General features: G+C 41.6%; 1 protein-coding gene across 23 annotated transcripts in view; it reads right to left on the bottom strand.

Annotated features, from left to right (window-relative positions):
- Nucleotides 1–21,570, bottom strand: part of LOC137423285 (MYND-type zinc finger-containing chromatin reader ZMYND8) — a 273,708-nt gene that overhangs the window by 81,411 nt on the left and 170,727 nt on the right. For 13 of the 23 annotated variants that reach the window (XM_078774421.1, XM_078774413.1, XM_078774412.1 and 10 more), the window contains 2 exons: nt 20,371–20,841; nt 523–990 (listed from right to left, as the gene is read on the bottom strand). In XM_078774421.1, coding sequence (XP_078630547.1) covers nt 523–990; nt 20,371–20,841 — 939 coding nt within the window. The remainder of the gene's footprint in view (nt 1–522; nt 991–20,370; nt 20,842–21,570) is intronic. The other 10 variants (XM_078774428.1, XM_078774425.1, XM_078774427.1 and 7 more) reach the window with 2 other exon arrangements.

Raw genomic sequence — 21,570 nt, forward strand, 5'->3', positions numbered from 1 at the left:
CACCTGATTCTAATTTTAGGTATTTGAAGTAGTGATAAATGTCGGGGTGTACTTACTTTTTCCACATGTGAAATTTGCATTTATGTTTATTTAAATTATACAATGGACTACAAAATGTAAATGTTTCATGATATTTGTTATATTATATCACATTTATCTATCAATATTGTTGAAATGAAGATCAAATAGGTGTATGTTGAAATATGTTGAAAAAGTCAAAACTTTACACGGGGTGTACTTACTTTTTCACGTGACTGTACATTCAGGCTGTAACACCACAAACTACGAAAATTGTCAGGGGAGTGAATACTTTCTGAAGGCACTGCACATTGAGAAAAAGAGAAGTGGAGGGGGGATAGGGAAGGGGAAGGACCTGGAGAGGAGTGGGGAGTAGAGTTGTAAGAGAATCTGAGAAAAATAAGGGGAGAGAATGAGAATACCTGGGTGTAAGAGAGATGGGAGAGTGGTGAGACCCCAAAATTGGGATTTTGAGATGTCATCTCAAAATCACCTCCAACTAACCTCTGGTGGCCTGCCGAGTGGCGTAGCGCATCCCAGCTCCACTTCCACCTCCATGCTGTCTCTGTTGTTGTCGTTGTTGCCGCTGTTGATCTTGCTTTTGCTGCCACTGTTGACGGTCCCTCTGCTTTCCTTTCCATTTCCAAGATGTCATCTGAGATTGGGCATGACTGTTCCAATCAGCCTGGTCATCCTTTATTCGCATCATATTAGCCTCACGCATCAAGTTATTCTTTGATCGAATCATCTTGGTTGAGTCGTCCTTGGGTAGCAGCAGTCGCTGCTTCCTCACGAGGCCAACGGCAACGGGTACGGCTGGACATGGTAGCAGGGTGGATTGCAAGGTATCAGCCGAGTCTGCAGATTCCTTCCCCTCTGTAGCACCATGGGAATCTGTTACATCACCAAATGGTCTAGCTGTAGCTGTCAATTTGGATGGGCGAGCTTTTGGAGTTTCAGGTTGTTCACACTCTACAAAGGGGAGGAAGGGGGAGAAATCTTAAAAAAAAAAAAAAATTCAGTGGAACAGAATGATTAAAACCAATCAAACAGGCAATACAACATTTAATCAGTTCAATCTGCGATTTACGTTATCCTCTTGTTAACAGTTGACTAATTTTGATAATAAAGGTGTGTGTGAGAGTTATTTCTGAACATCTGTTCTTGCCTACAGGGACTTTCCCTGACAACAGTTGCAGGTAAATTATCTGTGCATTTGCACTAAACCAGTGGCTCTTAAACTGGGGGCACAACCCTAAGGGGGGCATGAGAAGATTTCAGGGGGGGGCACGATGGGCCTTTGGAAAATGCTGGCAATAAGAGCTTACTATGCAAAAGGTGCACACACATGAAACTATGTATGTGTATAAATATGAATGTGTATATATATCTATATATATCTATATATATCTATATATATATATATATATCTATCTATCTATCTATCTATCTATCTATCTATCTATATATATATATATATATATATATATAAATATATATATATATATATATATATATATACATATACATATATATATATATTGTACATATATATATATATATATATATACATATATATATATATATATGTACAAATATATATATATATAGTATATATACTATATATATGTACATATATATATATATATATATATATATATATAATATATATATATATATATATATATATATATATATGTATATGTGTAATATTTATAATATATATATATATATATATATATATATATATATATATATATATATATATATTATATATATATAATATATATATATATATATATATATATATTTATATATATATATATATATATATATATATATATTTATTTATATATATATATATATATATATATATATATATATATATATATATACTGTATATACATATACACACACAGTCGTGGCCAAAAATATTGGCTCCCTTGCACTTTTTTCAAATAATGCACCATTTCTTCCAGAAAATTGTTGAAATAAAAAAATATTTTGGTATTCACATATGAATTTATTTGGTTTGCAGTGGAACAAAACAAAAAAAGCTGATATAATTACTAAATCTTAGCTTTTTCCACACAGAAATCCTAAAATGGCCCGGACAATATTATTGGCAACTTCTAAAAGTTGTTAGAAATAATTATATTTCAAACAGGCGATTCTCCTTTACTTTGGAATTGAACTCACCTGCGGTGAGTTGAAGGCACCTGCAATATAAAAATCACTCATTCAACCAGTTTGAATGGACAAAAGGAGTCATTCTGCTGTTTTGTGTCACTGTGTATATCGCAATGAGCATGGAGAAAATAACGAAAACCAGAAAATTGTCTGAGGAGGTCAGACACAAGATTGTAGCCAAGCATGGACAATCTCAAGGCTACAAGTCCATCTCCAGAGACCTTGATGTACCTGTGTCCACCATACGTAATGTTTTCAGGAAGTTTAAGGCCCGTGGCATGGTAGCCAACCGACCTGGACGTGGCCGCAAGAGAAAACTTGATCGAAGATGGCAGCGAAGGATTGTTCGAAAGATGGAGAAAGCACCTCCATCAACTGCCAAACATATTCAAGCTGACCTTCAGACACAAGGTACGACGGTTTCAACTCGCACCATCCGTCGCCAACTCAAAGAAAGGGGGTTCTATGGTAGGAGACCCAGGAGGACCCCACTGCTGAGAGAGAGACATAAGAAAGCCCGACTGGAGTTTTCCACAACACACCCGAACAAGCCAAAATCCTGGGAGAATGTCCTGTGGACAGATGAGACCAAATTAGAGCTTTTTCGGTGAAGCACATAATCTCTATGTTTACAGAAAACAAAATGAAGCCTTCAAAGAAAAGAACACCTCCCTACAGTCAAACATGGAGGAGGTTCAGTGATGTTTTGGGGTTGCTGTGCTGCCTCTGGCACTGGGTGCCTTGAATGTGTGCATGGCATCATGAAATCAGGAGATTACCCAGGCGTTTTGGAGCGCAATGTTCAACCCTTTGTCAGAAAGCAGGGTCTCCGTCGAAAGTCATGGGTCTTGCAGCAGGACAATGACCCTAAACACACGTCAAAAAGCATCCAGGAATGGTTGAAGAAAAAACGCTGGGCTGTTCTGAAGTGGCCAGCAATGAGTCCAGATCTAAATCCCATTGAACACCTGTGGGGCGATCTGAAAACGGCAGTTGGGAGAAGGCACCCTTCAAATCTGGGAGAACTGGAGCAGTTTGCACAAGAAGAGTGGGCCAAACTGCCAGTAGAGATGTATAGGAATCTCATTCATGGCTATAGGAAGTGCTTGACTGCAGTTATTTTATCCAAAGTCTGTGCTACCAAATATCAAGTCTTGGGTTTCAATAATTTTGTCAATGCCATTTCTTTTTATTTTCTGATTTAAAAGGATATATTAAGTTCTGAATCAAAAACAAAGGTTCTGTAATGTTAATGGCGAAATAAAGAATTATGGAGACGAATTCATTTCGTCATTTTGAACATCTTTTTAGAGAAAATTGTGAGTTATTTGAAAAAAGTGCAAGGGTGCCAATATTTTTGGTCACGTCTGTGTGTATATGAATGAATATGAATGAATGATCGTTTTAAGGCCATTTTTCCTGGCTAGAACGGGGGTTAGCCTTGCGGGCCCCATGACAATCATGGTTCCCTGTTTGAGGCAATGTTTTTTATGGCCGGATGCCCTTCCCTTGGTCATGCTCTTCGATGCGCAGGGATACGGTGTGCCTATTCTGAATCGGGGTAAACACCGTGATCATTCATCCCAGCAAGCTGGTACTCAATTTGCCGACCTCGGAAGGATGACAGGCTGAGTCAACCCCCCTGGCGTTAATTCAGCGATCGACCGGGATTCGAACCCAGGATCCTAGGATCCCAAGCCGGCACCCTAACCGCTAAGCCAACGCCAGGCTAAAAAAAATTTTTTAAATTTTTCCTTTTTATAAAACGCCAGGCGATATGTGTATATATATATATATATATATATATATATATATATATATATATATATATATATATATATAAATATATATATATATATATATATCTTCTATCTATCTTCTGTCTTCTTCTTCTATCTTTCTATCGATCCTCTATCTATATATATAAAAGAAAGTTGTTGTTTGTTTGTCTGCGCAAGCTAATCTCCTGAACAGTGAAAGATAGGAGGAAACCTCCAATACAATAAATGTCGGGACGGGCCCTGGGAAGGTTTTAGGCTAGGTGGTGAGACCGGTCGAGGACCACCTTGGCCGGGCCAGGCCCATTTCGGATTAAAAGCTGAGCTGAATTACAGTAGTCAATCTTCTACGGCCGCGGGTAAAAGCAGAATTATGGTAGTAAATTCATTCAAAATGAACCAAAAATATCGGGACGGGCCCCGGGAAGGTTATAGGCTAGGTGGCGAGGCCGGTCGAGGCCGCATCGGCCGGGCTGGGCCCATTTCGCAATTAAAAGCTGAGCTGAATTATCGTAGTCAATCTTCTACGGCCGCGAGTAAAAGCTGGATTATAGTAGTAAATTCATTCAAAAAGAACCTGGGCAATGCCGGGTGCTTTCGGCTAGCATATATATATATTAGTCATTAACGGTTGCCCACACACATATACACATATGCAGACCCAATCTCCGTCTCTTCATATATATATATATATATATATATATATATATATATATATATATATATATATATATATATATATATATATATACATGTATATATATATATATATATATATATATATATATATATATATATATATATATATATGTATGTATGTATGTATGTATGTATGTATGTATGTATATATATATATATGTATATATATATATATGTATATATATATATATATATATATATATATATATATATATATATATACACGAAGAAAAGAGAAGTTGCCCCCAGAGAGTCCAGTACAAAATCCTCCTCTTGACCTACAAAGCCCTCCATAACCTGGCCCCATCCTACCTGGCTGACCTCCTCTCCAGACACACTCCCACCCGCAACCTCCGCTCTGCTGGTACCAACCTCCTGACCCCCCCCCCCCCCCCCATCCGGACCAAATTCAGATCCTGGGGGGACAGGGCCTTCTCCATCGCTGCTCCCACCCTCTGGAACTCACTACCTCACACCATCAGAGACTCCTCCTCACTCACCACATTCAAAACATCACTCAAGACCCACCTGTTCAACACTGCATTCAACATTTAACCCACAGCATTTAACCCCTGACTATCTCTTCTCCTTCTCCTTCCTTTTGCTTTGATTATTTACCTATTGATTTTTGTCTTTTTGCACTTGTCTTTTGTACTCTGTCAAAGCGTCTTTGGGCTTCTAGTAAGGTCGATATATGGAAAATACCCCCTCAACCCCCAAAGCATTGCTACAAAAGGTTTCTCAACTGATTCTGGTAGGGTTTAGTGTACTTTATAACATACTAAAAGTTTACCAAAGGAGGACCCCCGGAAAAGTGTTTTTTTCAAGATGGCGTACAAGATGGCCGCCGAAACCTCTTAATGATCATAACTATGTAACTATCAACTCAAATTTGATGATCTTGGTGTCTATCCCTAGGTTTTTGGGGGCAAGGAACACATTAAGACCATTAAAAATGAAAGTGGGCCATTATCTAACAGGTTGAGGGGGCATTTTCCATATATTGACCTGAAGAATGTGTCGAATTGGATCTAACTGAATAACTAATTCTCATCTTTCTCTTTTTCAGACATGATTCAACAATGAGTGCAAGCACAGCCAGTCAAGCTTTTTGTCCAATCTGCAAGGAGGAGATCGAGGATTCCAGTGATAACTGGGTTGCAATTCAGTGGAAGGGGGCGAAGGGAATAAATGAAGCCAGTGTAAAGCGGAAGGACGATCTTGTAGTTGAAGCCAGTACTAAAGTGCATAAAAGCTGTCGTCAACAGTACATAAATGATAAAAACATTAAAAGCCATGTTGCAAAGAAAAGTAGTGGTTCTGTGCCACCAAAGAGAACCACAAGACAATCAAGTGGAGGTTTTGACAGTGAAAAGGATTGCGTATTCTGTGGATGTACAATTGATTTGGACAAGGGACACTTTAGCTGGGTACGGACTGACAAATTTGTGGAGACAATTGTGGAGGTCTGTGAATCCCGTTCAGATGATTGGGGACATACTGTAAAGGGTCGGATTGAATACTATTTACGAGATTTACATGCAGCAGACGGACTTTATCATCATTCGTGTAGTGGAAATTTCCGGTCCTTCAAGTCTGTGCCTTTAGAGTTCCAGAAAGCCCCCGAAGCCAAGCGCAGAAAGTGTGGTCGTCCTAAAGATGAAGATAAGTATGAAGCATTTCAGAAAATGTGTGCTTACCTAGAACTGAACAGTGAGGAACAACTAACTGTTACATCTTTGAGCCTCATAATGAAAGGGTATCTTTGTAATCCTGATTCGGAACCGTATGACAATTACAGTTTGAAAAAGCGTCTTAAAGAACGCTTTAAGGACTCAATTTTTTTTGGTGAAAGAGAAGGCTTGGATGATATTGTTACGATGAGAGAACAAACGTCGCAGATTCTGAGATCATACTACAAGCAAACGTGTCAGGAAGGCGATGAAGAGTCCCAAAAACGCGCTATTATTGAAACTGCTGCTAGGTTAATCAGAAATGATATAAAATCTCAGGTTTCTACCGTGACGAATCAGTATCCAAGTAGTGATGATTTAAAACTTGATTCAGCCCTATCGTTCATTCCGACTAGTCTGCGGACAGCACTGGAAACATTGTTCGTTGGGAAAGACACAAGACGCAAGGTTGCGGCAGTTGGTCATGCCATAATTCAGGCAGTTCGCCCACGAGCTGTCATTGCCCACGAGCTGTCATAGTAGTGATCTTGTCATCGAACAAACATTGATGAGGTCTCTGAAGAGCACTGGTGGTCTAGCGCGGCAGTGGGATGACCGAGGACATGCGAAACCTTTGGACCTTATCTGCACCTGTAACATCCGAGTACAACATTGCGATGCAGGATTTCACAAACCTAACCTATACTACAAGTCCGCAACACAAAGACTCAACTGAGGCGCGCATCAAAAGAGATGCATCTGATCTCGAGAAAATTCGGATAAAGCTTGCAGCCTGCTCACCCTTCACATCTGATCCTACTCTGAGAAACATTGTCAACGGGATAGTGGCTGGGCCAGATGTGAATGTACATGACTTTGAATCGGTTGGAAACAAGATCATTGAAGATATAATCGAAAAGTCGGCATTTACTTACAAATTCAAGCGGAAAGACAGAGCCAAAACCCTTGGGAATATCTCTGCTGTGAAGATTGCTCCTGATCGTACCATTGATCCTGCCCTTCTGTTCCAGCGTTTCCTTCTGGTGTCAAGGTCAGGAGATCTTTCCCTTGAAGAGGTTTTGACGTATGAACTAAGCCCCTACCCTCCAGCCCTCTTTGAGACCAGGAACATTCTTCGAAAAGCAGACAAACCTCAGCTTGCTCAGGCAATTCGAGACCATGCTGCGGACTTATCAAGTGAGGCTGTGATGAACTCTATTCCCAAAACAGATTGTTACGTGCTTGATGGTGGCTCTTTGCTCCATCGTTTACCGTGGAACAAAGGCGACTCATATAATGCAATAGCTGAGTCTTATGCAGACTTCACTGTGAGACATTACTGACAAGCGACAGTGGTGTTCGATGGCTATGGTGAAGGTCCCTCCATAAAAGACAACACACATCAGAGACGAGGAAAAAACCTGCACCCTATTGTTAGTTTCACTGCAGAAACAGAGTTTGCAGGCAAAAAGGATGACTTTTTGTCTCGTGACAAAAACAAGGCAGACATGATTGCTCTCATTAGCACAGCACTAACTAAAAGGGGATGCCATGTCATTCAGTCACCAGGGGATGCAGACGTTGATATCGTTAAGGCAACTGTTGAACGATCCCGTCATTGCACCACAACGTTGGTCGGTGAGGATACAGATTTGCTGATCTTGCTCCTTCATTACTCCAGAACAGACAATGAGATCATCTACTTCCGTTCTGATGCAAACAAGCAGTCAAAAGAACACAGAGTGTATAACATTAACCTGTTGAAAGAAACTTCAGGAGACGATGTGTGCAATGAGTTGCTCTTTGTCCATGCCTACTCAGGATGTGATTCTACTTCAAGGATTTTCGGCATCGGAAAAAAGTCAGCCTTCCGGAAATTAGTGAAATCTCATCCTGTCATGAAGTCCTGTGCTAGTGCATTCATCCTTCAAAACAAATCTCAAGAGGACATATCAGATCTTGGCAAAGACCTGATGGTTGATCTCTTTGGTGGCAAGTCTAATGATACGCTATCATCACTGCGCCATATCATTTTCACCAAAAAAGTGGCAACTGCTCAAGCATTTGTCACTTCTGAACGGCTCCCCCCAACATCACCTGCAACAATATTCCATAGCCAACGTGTGTACTTTCAAATTATGGTATGGATGGGGATGGCAAATGAAATGAACCCAACTGAATGGGGATGGAAACAGGAAAATGATCAGTTAATTCCAATTATGACCCAAAACAATGCTGCGCCTGACGAACTCTTGAAAATTATCCATTGCAACTGTTTGGGGGGATGCAAATCCTCTCGATGCAGCTGCAGACGCTATGGACTCCGCTGCACTGCTGCATGTGGCCCTTGCCAAACTGAAAACTGTGACAATCCAAACAACACTCAAGAGGTCGATACTGAGGAGGAGGATGACACTCAAAACTGAACGCTCTGAAACTTATTCTATGGACAAAGGTGTTTGTGCATTAGGTGACAGCTGAAGGTCATGAGTTCAATTTCATAATGATTCAACAGCTCAGTAATATCCAAAGTTGTCTTAATGTGTTCCTTGCCCCCAAAAACCTGGGGATAGACAGCAAGATCATTAAATTTGAGTCAATAGTTATGGACTTGCGGTCATTTGGAGGTGTTGGCGGCCATTATTGACGCCATATTGGATTTTTGTGTTACATATAATGGCCCACTTTCATTTTTAATGGTCTTAATGTGTTCCTTGCCCCCAAAAACCTAGGGATAGACACCAAGATCATCAAATTTGAGTTGATAGTTACATAGTTATGATCATTAAGAGGTTTCGGCGGCCATCTTGGACGCCATCTTGAAAAAAACACTTTTCCGGGGGTCCTACTTTGGTAAACTTTTAGTATGTTATAACGTACGCTAAACCCTACCAGAATCAGTTGAGAATCCTTTTGTAGCAATTTTTTGGGGGTTAAACTGTATTTTGACCTGACTATTCTTGAAAAGCGCTATATAAAATAAATGTATTATTATTATATATATATATACATGAGGTGTGTTCAAAAAGTATCCAACCTTTGTTCATAAAAAATACTCGCATCCAGATAAAAAATTTTTATAATAATCTCGTTCAAAGTAGTCCCCTTGGGCTGCCACACACTTCTCCCAACGGTTCTGCCACTGTCGGAAGCAGCGCTGGAACGCCTCTTTTGGGATGGCGCGCAGCTGGTCCGTCGCATTCCGCATGATGTCTTCTCTGGAGTCGAAGAAGACGGTCAGCATGACTTTGACATTGCTGCGGACCTGCCTTGCTTTTTTTGGCCTCGGGGATGTTGGATGCTTCCATTGTGATGACTGCAACTTGGTTTCTGGGTCGTACCCATAAACCCAGGACTCATCGCCAGTGATCACCGTGTTGAGGAAGCTGGGATCGCTGTTCACAGTCTCCAGCATGCCCTGTGCGATCTCCAAACGGAGTTGCTTCTGCTCAATCGTTAGCAGCTTTGATACGAACTTCGCTGAGATTCTCCTGAAGCCCAAATCCTCCTTCATAATGGATGTATGTATGTATGTATGTATGTATGTATGTAGGTAGGTATGTATGTATGTATGTATGTATATATATATGAAGAGACGGAGATTGGGTGTGCATATGTGTATATGTGTGTGGGCAACCGTTAATGACGATTACATTTTTACCACACTTCAAAGAAAGGATCCAAAAAATGCATTTCCCAATAAAGTGTTTAACCAGCCAGTTATGACATCCAATCAAACAAATGATTCAAAGGATTAAATGAAAATAAAATGGGAGGAAGGAAAAACCAAAAGAGAGACAAAGGGGGATGTTTACCGGAAGCCTGATGGCTACCTAAAGACGTTGGAATAAAGAAAACCAAATTACACCAGCAGATTACTGCATTTTAACTCTAGCACCCCAAACACACAGTGTAGCATGGACTTCGGCAGCTTAGGCATGGACTGTGTCATCTTCCAAAGTCGATGCAATCAAATAAATTAGATTAGTTAGAGGTGTCCTGCTCAATAATGGGTGTAGTAAAGGGATACTCCCCACTCTAAAATAACTAAAATGAGCCAGACACTCTTGGGCATCGTGTACTGCCGTACTACCTGGGCCTTTCCGAAAGGATTGGCAAGATAGAACGCAGCTCACAGATTGGTGTAGCGTACAAGCCTCTATGCACCATCCGTAACGTTATTTCAAAGCTGAGGGACAGGATATAAACTGGTAACATATCAGTAGTAGTTTCTCATTCATCATGCAGAGACTGTCACCAATTCTAAGGGTGGCCTGAAAGCCACTTTACCCTTCCCCAGTAAAGCATTCGTTCTTAAGCACTTTGAATACACAGGTTTTATTGTGCAGTACAGACAGTACTTACAATTAATTAATCAGTCATTGTATCCGCACATGCAGATACAGGGAATAATTAATTATTGTAAGTACTGCACAATAAAAGCTGTGTATTAAAAGGGTTGAAGAACGAATGCTTCACTGAAGAGGGGTAAAGTGACTTTCAGGACACCCTGTACATTGGTGAAACGGGAAGGAATTTGAAACAAAGGCTAAATGAACACGATAGAGCAAATAGGTTTCGAAAGGTGACACAGTCACATAGACACGTGCTGAGGAATAAAGGTGGACACGTGCTGAGGCTTGGGGTCTATTGGCCTTTGTAAGTTTGATAGGAAGCAGATGAAATGCTGCCTGAGACTGGATCTGCTCTTGCTTGTTTATTACTAGATTATATCAGAGTAGACCTGGTTACTTTTATGGTTGGATTCGTCTTTTTAAAAAAAAAAAAATATATATATACAGTGGAACCTTGACTTACGAGTGCACCAACTTACGAGTTTTTCGAGATACGAGCCGTCGCTCGGGCGGTTTATTGCTTTGAGATGCGAGCCGAGATCTGAGTTACGAGCTTTCGCCACCCGCCACCAGGTGGGTTCCGGTCACGTGGTTATCTTGCCGTGCAAGTATCTCTGCCGTATATCGCTGCATTTTTGTTTTCGCATGTTGGTTATTTTGAGTTTACGCCAGCCGCCACCAGGTGGGTTCCGGTCACGTGGTTATCTTGCCGTGCAAGTACAGTATCTCTGCCGTATATCGCTGCATTTTTGTTTTCGCATGTTGGTTATTTTGAGTTTACGCCAGCCGCCACCAGGTGGGTTCCGGTCACGTGGTTATCTTGCCGTGCAAGTACAGTATCTCTGCCATATATCGCTGCATTTTTGTTTTCGCATGTTGGTTATTTTGAGTTTACGCCAGCCGCCACCAGGTGGGTTCCGGTCACGTGGTTATCTTGCCGTGCAAGTACAGTATCTCTGCCGTATATCGCTGCATTTTTGTTTTCGCATGTTGGTTATTTTGAGTTTATGCCAGCCGCCACCAGGTGGGTTCCGGTCACGTGGTTATCTTGCCGTGCAAGTACAGTATCTCTGCCGTATATCGCTGCATTTTTGTTTTCGCATGTTGGTTATTTTGAGTTTACGCCAGCCGCCACCAGGTAGGTTCCAGTCACGTGGTTATCTTGCCGTGCAAGTACAGTATCTCTGCCGTATATCGCTGCATTTTTGTTTTCGCATTTTGGTTATTTTGGAAAATTGAAAAAGTTGCAACAGGTCGTGCGTTGGCGCTGTGTAACGACACTTGCCTCACTCATTTTCGAAACATTTTGAAAGGGAGGAAGAAACAAACCTCGTTGGACAGGTTTTTCTTGAAACGCCCTGCAAGTGAAAGCGAGGAAAGTGTGGCGAAAAAGGCAAAAGTTATCCCCTCCACCTCCGCCAGCATCTTCGTCTGATCTTCAAGGTAAATACACTTAATAAAACCAGTTTATTTCTTTACATTGTCTTTTATTATGTACAGTATATACGAGGTCGTGCTTGTTTATACATTATTTGTTATTTATAAAGTACATTTTTCTTATTTAAAAACACGTAACAAAAAAAATTGGTGTGGTTTTTTGGGGGCTGGAACGGATTAATAGCATTTCAATGCATTTTAATGGGGAAATTTGATTTGAGAAACGAGCAATTTGAGTTACGAGCTCGGTCACAGAACGAATTAAACTCGTAAGTCAAGGTTCCACTGTATATATACATGTTGAAATATGTTGAAAAAGTAAAAACTTTACGTGGGGTGTACTTACTTTTTCACGTGACTGTGTATATATATATATATATATATATATATATATATATATATATATATATATATACAGTGCATTCAGAAAGTATTCAGAACCCTTCACTTTTTCACATTTTGTTATGTGCAGCCTTATGTATATAGGTTTATGTGCAGCATAGTATATGTATGTGCAGCCTTATGCAGCCTTATGTATACCCCAAGTAAAGTTTTTACTTTTTCAACATATTTCAACATACAGCAATTTGATCTTCATTTCAACAATATTGATAGATAAAGGTGATATAACATAACAAATATCATGAAACATTTACATTTTGTAGCCCATTGTATAATTTAAATAAACATAAATGCAAATTTCGCATGTGGAAAAAGTAAGTACACCCTTGGCTCGAATTGGTCGTATTGCCCCCTTTGGCAGGAACAACCTCAAGTAGGCGTTTCTTATAATTGTCTACCAGTCTCTGACATCGACTGGGAGAAATTTTTGCCCACTCCATGCAGAATTCTTTCAGCTGTGCGATGTTTGAAGGGTTTCTTGCAAGCACAGCTCGTTTCAAATCCCCCCACACATCTCGATGGGATGTAGATCCGGGCTTTGACTTGGCCATTCCAGAACCCTCCATTTCTTTCTTTTCAGCCATTCCTTGGTGGATTTACTGGTATGTTTAGGGTCATTGCCATGTTGAAAGGTCCACCTTCGGTTGAGCTTCAACTTTCCGACAGATGGCCCCACATTATCCTCAAGCACCCTCTGGTACAATGAAGAATTCATAGTGGATTCTATGATCGTGAGCTGCCCAGGCCCTGATGCAGCAAAGCTGCCCCAAACCATAATATTTCCACCACCATGCTTTACAGTTGGTATCAGGTTCTTGTGGTCAAATGCTGTCTTTGGTTTTCACCAAACATGTCTTCTGGTACTGTGGCCAAGTAGCTCTACCTTTGACACATCTGTCCAGAGCACATTGTTCCAGAAGTGCTGGTCTTTGCCTAGGTGTTCATTGGCAAACTTTAGTCTTGCCCTGGTGTTCTTTCTGGACAGCAAAGTTTCCTCCTGGCACACCTCCCATGTAGATCAAATTTGTGCAGCCTCTTTCTAATGGTAGACCCGTGCACTTTGACATCAACAGTGGCAAGAGCTACCTGTAGGTGACATTCTGGGGTTCTTAGAGACTTCTTTCAGCATCTTTCGGTCTGCTCTCGGGCTGAACTTGCTGGGGCGGCCTGGCCTGAACAAGTTGGCAGTTGTTTGGAATCTTCTCCACTTGTCGATGATCTTCCGGACAGTCAAATGATTGATTTCAAATTGTTTGGAGATCTTTTTAAATCCCTTCCCAGACTCGTAGGCATCTATAACCTTCTTTCTGAAGGCCTCAGAGAACTCTTTTGACCTCGGCATGATGACGCCGTACACTTCAACAATAAAGAGCAAACCAAACTAAATGTCTGAGGTTTAAATAAGACAGGTTCCTCCAAAATCCTCTCTAACGATGTTATAATCATTTGCACCTGAGCTGGTGCACCTGATTCTAATTTTAGGTATTTGAAGTAGTGATAAATGTCGGGGTGTACTTACTTTTTCCACATGCGAAATTTGCATTTATGTTTATTTAAATTATACAATGGACTACAAAATGTAAATGTTTCATGATATTTGTTATATTATATCACATTTATCTATCAATATTGTTGAAATGAAGATCAAATAGGTGTATGTTGAAATATGTTGAAAAAGTCAAAACTTTACATGGGGTGTACTTACTTTTTCACGTGACTGTATATATATATATATATATATTTGTTCAACAACAGCAGGAAAAATGAAATTACATACATATAGTCATATATATATATGTGTACCATATATAACACAATGTCAGTTTGTTTGTTTGTACAGATATCTGTCCCCCTTCATCAGAGTAGGTTTTAAAGGCCGATCTTTTAACACGAATGTGTGCTCACACTACGGTCTATTTTTGAGGATCAAACAAACTCGATGAACGTTTTCCATAAAAGAGTAATTATTTCTCTTTGATTGGAATTGCAAATGGTGGCTTGCAAACCAAGCCTCAATGGCGGTGTACAGAAGCGTTTTTTTAAAATAACAATAATTACAAGGCGCAGGGAGGTGAAATTCGCTGCACATGATGTGCAACACACACAGAGTAAAACGAGTATTCATTTATGTCAGTAGGAAGAAGAAGAAAATCATACTATAAATAAAGAAGATATAAGCACACCTTACTATGTCTCTCATCTCTCATATATATATATATATATATATATATATATATATATATATATATATATATATATATATATATATATATATGTTTTTGTGTACAAGATTGAGGCTCATGAAAGAGCTAACATTCATCACACAAAAAGTCAAACCGACACACAAAACACAAAATAAGGGGAGCGGTAGACAAGATGGAGAGAGAAAGGAAAGGACGGACATAAGCACAACATTTGAGAGCAACGACATCGAGAGAACTGTGGGAGGGAGAGGGCTTGGGGGAGGTGGGAGAGGTATAAAACATATGGAGACTACAAGGACTTCCAGGAAAGAAGTTGGAATTTCAAAAAAGTGTATCTGGGGTGAAAATTAGTGGGGGTAGAAAAGATCAAGGTTTTGGATGGGGGAAGATAAGAGATGGTGGTGAACAGCTGTTTTAAAGACCTGGAGGGAGGAGTGGGATTGAAGGGAGTGGGGGAGTTTGTTCCAGAGGTGGGAGAAAAGGGGAATGAAAGAGTGAAGGTGAGCAGAGAGCCTTGATTTTGGCAGTTTAACCATAGGAGGGTTGCTGGCAGATCTTGTTGCTATCATCTCTCGTCTCTCTCATGTCTCATCATCTCACACTCTTACTATGTCTCTCCGAAAAGACCGACTGGACAACCCTCCCATGTACTTTCTGAACAATCCTCTCCAAAAAGTTTTGTCACTCAAGCTTTTGGGTCTCACTATCTGCCATGATCTTTCCTGGGAAAACCACATTTCCAAGCTGGCCTCCAAAGCCAGTCGCCGACTGGGCATCCTCCGTCATGCGAAGTCCTTCCTTGGTACACCTGAGCTCCTCACCACATACAAGGCTTTCATCCGCAGCTCAATGGAATACTGTTCTCCCCTCTGGGCCGGTGCTCCTGCCTCACACCTAGCTCGGTTTCACGCTGTTGAAACCAAAGCTTTCAGAATCATTGGAATCTCCCGCGATGAAGCTAACTCCGAGGGTCTTTAACTTACTCACCGCAGGCAGGTTGGTGGTCTTTCTGTCTTCAACCGACTCCTCTCCGGCCTTGCTCCCCCAGCTCTCTCTGGGCTCTGTCCCCCAAATATTCCTACAGGTCGCACATTTCCATAGTGCATGTTTAGCGTAAGCGGGAGGTAAAGTAACCATATTAGGAAATGTGTCATCATATGTGGAGAAAGCAGCGGACTTCCTTCCATACGTGTTCGTGTCTAAAACCGCTTCTCCTGAAACCTTTTTACTGTTTTACCCAGCTAGAATCTGTCCTCTAATTTATTTTTGGGCACGAACCAGGCCATGGGCACAAGTTTGAGCACAAAGACGGGTTTTGGCACGAAAGGGCTCGCCCCTGCCATGGTCGCAGAATAAGCGCAAAGTTCAAGGGCAGGACGCGACATGATTGATGGCTGAATCGCCAATCAGCACGGGGTGGACAAGACAAAGCTACGCAATGGGGTGGGGCATCGCAGGGTCCTTTGAAGGTCGTGTGCACATCCCAGTGACAGACAGTGGCAGCAGGAGAGCCTGGGGGATTCACGTACATCACGTGGAGTGGCGAGCTTGTGGTTCATGATTTCTGGACCCCGCTCCATGTCGATCCAGCCTGGGTTGTTCCCACTGTCGGGCAGACAGAGTCAACGAGCTGTGGATGTCTGACCTGCTGCCGTGCGGATGCTGTGGATGCCTGTTTCAGGATTCCTCGTTGTTCACATAGCCCACGTCTATGTTGCACAGGATATTCTTTGTTTTGTCATTTCTCCTTGGCCGTTCTTCTGTGGTGTGTCTGATGCTTTAAGTCTCAATAAAGAACTATGAGAACTATGGTATGTACGATACCAGGGGTACGTATTTTGTTTGTAAATATGGCTGTGTAAATAAATGCTCTCGTGCCCCTTGTTTACCTATGAACTACCCCCCTTTATATAATAAACACACACATGGTCACTTTGTTTCTGTGAGTAATTCAAGTTACCATTGATCGCAAGTCGCATTAGTAATCAATTGTCCAATAATGGACAGTTTCGATTTGGGACAATTAACGTCCGCCCGAAATGGACCTCACATCCGGAATGGCAAACCATGCACCCATGCCGATATTTGGTGCCGGGCATTAGGGAAGTAAAAGCATGTCGCTTAATCAGCTCAGACGTTCCACCAAAGTATGGTAGCGTGGCACATAGGCCTGTGAACCTGCTTAGGGCGTCTGAACTAGTGGACCAGAATGACCACTTTTTCATAACATTGGTTTGTCAGGGTTTTGCCCAGCCAACTGGCCCAGCCTGACAACTGTAACAATATACTGAGCTCCAGTCTTCAACACCAGCTAAAGACGAACCCAGTTAGCCAGTCAGAGGATATAAAACTGAGGATGTTGAGCCTAAACATCATCATTCGTTTTACCCTGTTTGAGCTCTCAAGTTCAAGATGTCCAAGCTTTCCTTCACCACTGCTTTCAAGCTATGTTTGCCAGTATGCAGAAGAGTTTGGTAACCGGAAATCCAGGATGAAGTATGGCTTACATAAATCCAACATTCCACGCTGGCGGGCATTGAAGACAACCCTTGAGAACATCCCAAGGAATAAGAAGGTGCGAAGGGGAAAGACAGCCCAGTGGCCTGAGTTGGAGGAGAGCGTCATTGCTTGGGTTTGTGAGAAGAGGTCTGTGTGTCACACCATATCGACACTTGCGCTGAGACTTAAGGCTTATTGCTGAAAAAGTGGGCATCAGAGACTTCAAGGCCAGCACATCATGAGCATACAGGTTCATTGATCGCCATAAGCTATCTGTCCATCACTTTCCCCATATTGCGCAGCATAATTTCTGCACCCAGACAAGACAAGGTTTCAATAATACATCATCCGACTTTGCTGGGAGACTAGTGATGATCCCGGGAGGTATGACCTGTCTTCTCCAGCCTCAAGATGTCGCAGACAACCAGCCTTTCAAGGATAGTCTGCAGCGCTGCTAGTCAGAGTGAAGGATTGAGGGGGAGAAGACCTACACCAAGAGAGGATGTATGAGAAAGGTCAATTTCCCAACCATATGCTCCTGGATAGTAAAGACGTAAAGTTGTGGGAAGAGCTCCTGTCAACAATTATCCGTCAGACCTTTCTGAAGTACTGCATATCCAACTGCCTTGACAGAATGGATTATGATGTGCTGTGGGAGGACCTGGCTGGTGGAGACGTGAGAAGCGAAGAGAGCAGCAACAATGACCTGGTCTATCCAGAATCAGATGACGATCTGCCTGCCCTCTTCACCGAGGAGACGGATGACAAGGACTTCCTGGGCTTCAGCTGAAAAGCTTCTGCATGAATTAGAAGCAAATACTGAGAGCAAAGCCCGTTTTCAGGGCCACAAATGGGCAAGAAAGAATGATTTTTTAAAACCCCCATCCCATTTTCATCTTCTCTCTGTATTTCGTTCACGGGAAAGGTCACAAAATACAGTTGGACATCGACATTCATGGACCCCGCATATTCACGGTTCATAACATGTGACCTGCCTCTACATTTGCGGTTTGCATATTCGCGGTTTAAAATTGTTTATTTATTTACTTATTTCTTCTTTTTTTTTACACATCCGGACTGGTCTTCTATATCCACTGCCGCTGATATCAATTCAGCCTGGGAATTCTTCGCCAGAAACCTACTCTCACTTATGCACAGATTCATCCCATCTAGTCTTTAATTATGTTACCCAGGCTCTCGCTCTTGGTACTCTGAATCTTGTGGTGAGGCAGTTGCTTTAAAACAACTTGCATTCATTCTTCTGGAAAGCAAATCCTACTGAAGACAACTTCAGATCATTCCACAAAGCTCACAACATGTGTGTCTACTTTGTGGAGAACCAGAAAACAACATCTGTCCAATCTCAAGAATGAGCTTTCAAACTTGTCTTCCTCCTCTAAAACCTGGTGGCACCTTGTCAAGACTTGCACACTCTGAGCTTTGTCATCCTCAGGTATCTGCAGGAAGCACGTGGTCCAACAGCAACCCCCTCCTCGTGAAACTGCCTAAATCCAGAACCCCTGCTCACCTCCACTCATTTATTCCTCGTTTGTACCACCTGTGGAACCACCTTCCATACTCTCGTCAATCTCATTCTTCCCTCCAGGTATTCAAGACAGCTGTTCACCACCATTTCAAGTCACTCCCCCCCCCCCCCCCATCCCCCATCAAAAATCATCTTTTCTAAACCTGTTAAACCACCCACCCCTCCCAACAATTTTACTCATGTATCCATCTTGTGAACCCTTTGCATTCTTCCTTACCCTCAACCTTACCCAGGCATCCCTTGTTTGTCCATCTCCGTCTATTTTCTCCATCCGCGCTGCTGTTGGTGTTTCCCCTTTCTCCTGCTGTTCCCTTTGTTATGTTGTGTACTGATTTGTTCTGTGTCATCTGATTTGTTCCATAAGCCTATGCTATGTAGTAAAAATGATAATAATAATAATAATAATAATAACCCCCCCCCCCCCCCCCCCATTCAAACAATGTCCCCACATTCGCGGATTCGACTTTTGTGGCATTTTCCAGGAACTTTCCCCCGCAAATGTCAGGGCCTGAATGTACAAAGAAAAATTCCACCGGAAGGGAAGCAAAATTAGGATGTGGCTTATACACGAGAGCAACTTATACATGGCAATTTACGGTATTTTTTTTAAAAGAATGCTCTATTAAAGATCCTTTGCATTTTTACATCTGCATGCAGATCCAAATCTGCATTTTTACAGGCTTCTGCAAATAGGTAAGTCTCTAGCCTGAAGGGTGAAGTCTCAAACTCAAAAGGTGACTATTCTGACTCAAGTCAGATGGAAATAAATTATCTTGCTCTAGTAATCATAAGAATCGTGCTTTATAAACATAGAAAAATATATGGGCGGTGACTCGTCATGGTGTCACAGCTATTGTATTTTGTGCACTGGTCCACTGTATAAGGTAGACTTTGTTGAAATAACTGCAAATTGATAGAAAACAACAATGGTAAGGTAGCTGCAGTACTTGGAATCACCACAACAGCACTCGTAGAGCGCATACTCCGTCAGGCTGAACAATTTATGTTTTACTGCCCAATGATAGGACAATGACCTGCATCCATACCTTAACCAAAATCGAATCGGCTTGTTCTTGTCACTTACCCAACTCATCCATCAAGTTTCGTCCAAATCCGTCCATAACCTTTTAAGATATCGTGCTATATATCGTTTTTGGCCCCATCTCTCAATGGTGAAGAATCACTTTAAAAATTATAGTATCCGGATCCGGATCCGGACACCAAAATCTAATTAATTCGTCCTTGTCACACATCCAAACTCTGCACCATTTTCGTCCGAATCCGTCCATAACTTCTTGAGATATCCTGCTCACAGACAGACAGACAGACAGGGGTGAAAACAAAACCTCCGTCCACCTTAGGTGGTGGAGGTAAATATCACCTTTGAGGTTTCTCACACCCTTCTGAAGTGAAATGAAATTAATCATGATTTTTGCTACATGATGATGACATCCTGTCATATTTTTGGAACTGAACTTCTAAGTCACCCTATCAGCCTTTTGGTTCCAAAAACATGACAATGGATAGGCATGCACGGGACCTCAGGATCTGATGAATTCCAGAGCTGACCCTTTGTGGCCTGTCGTGTTGCGTATCGCTTTCTGCTTCTGCTTCCATCTTGCTGCTGATGTCTCAGTTGCTGCTGCGGTTTTTGCTGTCGCTGTTCCTGTTGGTGCCATTTCCATTTCTGCTGCCCCTGCTTTTGCTGTCTAGTCCGCTGCTCCCCTTTCCATTTCCATGATACCATTTGACTTTGTACCTGATTGGTCCAATCAACCAGGCCTTTCTTTAAATCAGGTGTACCGGCAAAGTTATCCTTAGGCTTAGTCAGCATTGTCGAGTCTTCCTTGAACAGGAGCAGTTTTTGCTTCTTCAGGAAGCCAAGAATGGTCGGAGTAGGAAGCAGGGCATTTGGCAGAGGGTCACATGGAGCTGCTGACTCCTTGGACTTCGTAAGACCATGGGAGTCTGTCAGATCACCAAGTGTGCCACCTGCAGATATGGACAGTTGAGTCGTTGGAGTTGCAGGTTCTGCAAACTCTGCACAGGAAGGAAGTGAAACAAAATGACACTTTCACTAGAATTAAATTAATAAACACCACCAGTCAAACAGTCATATGTAACCGTATGCCTCTTCGACAGTAAACCAGTCAAAAAGGGTACTCGTAGTTTTGCATTCCATCAATGCCTTTTATCTACTGAAATTGACAAAATGGTAGAATTTATGAAAAACAAGTTTACAACAGCAGCAGCTCAATGTAAAACAAATGCATAGAGAATTGAGAGTTAAATTTAACTTTTGTTCACAGAGCAATTAACATTTAAGTTCATTGCCACAGTCTTCTCTTAGCATTAGCTGCAGTATTTCCCAGAAGTCCCTCAGCCTCTTGTTCTATGGTAAGGGTGTCTTCCATAGAAACACTCTGTAAACATTTTAGACAGTCAGACAGGATAATGCTTAGGTTGGTTCGAGCACTGCCAACCCCTCTCTCCCTCTCCCTATGGTTTGTCCTTCCTCCTCCACAAGACAGCCTACGGAGCAACGTCTAACAGCTCATTGGGTATGTTTGTAAGAAAATAAATGAATCAATGAATGTCAGGTTCCTAACACTGCCTTCCAGCAAAATTTTATAAACCGGCTGAATCAAAAAAATCAAATATATTAACCAAACAAACTAATCGGGTACCCTCCATTCTGTGTTCAACCCTTACTAAGGCAGAATCTTCATAGGTAGAGTATCTTGACCTTGTGTCCACTCAAATATAGCA

Source organism: Myxine glutinosa, chromosome 3 (assembly GCF_964187855.1).
Source record: "Myxine glutinosa chromosome 3, kmMyxGlut1.1, whole genome shotgun sequence".
In the NCBI taxonomy this organism is placed as follows: Eukaryota; Metazoa; Chordata; class Myxini; order Myxiniformes; family Myxinidae; genus Myxine; species Myxine glutinosa.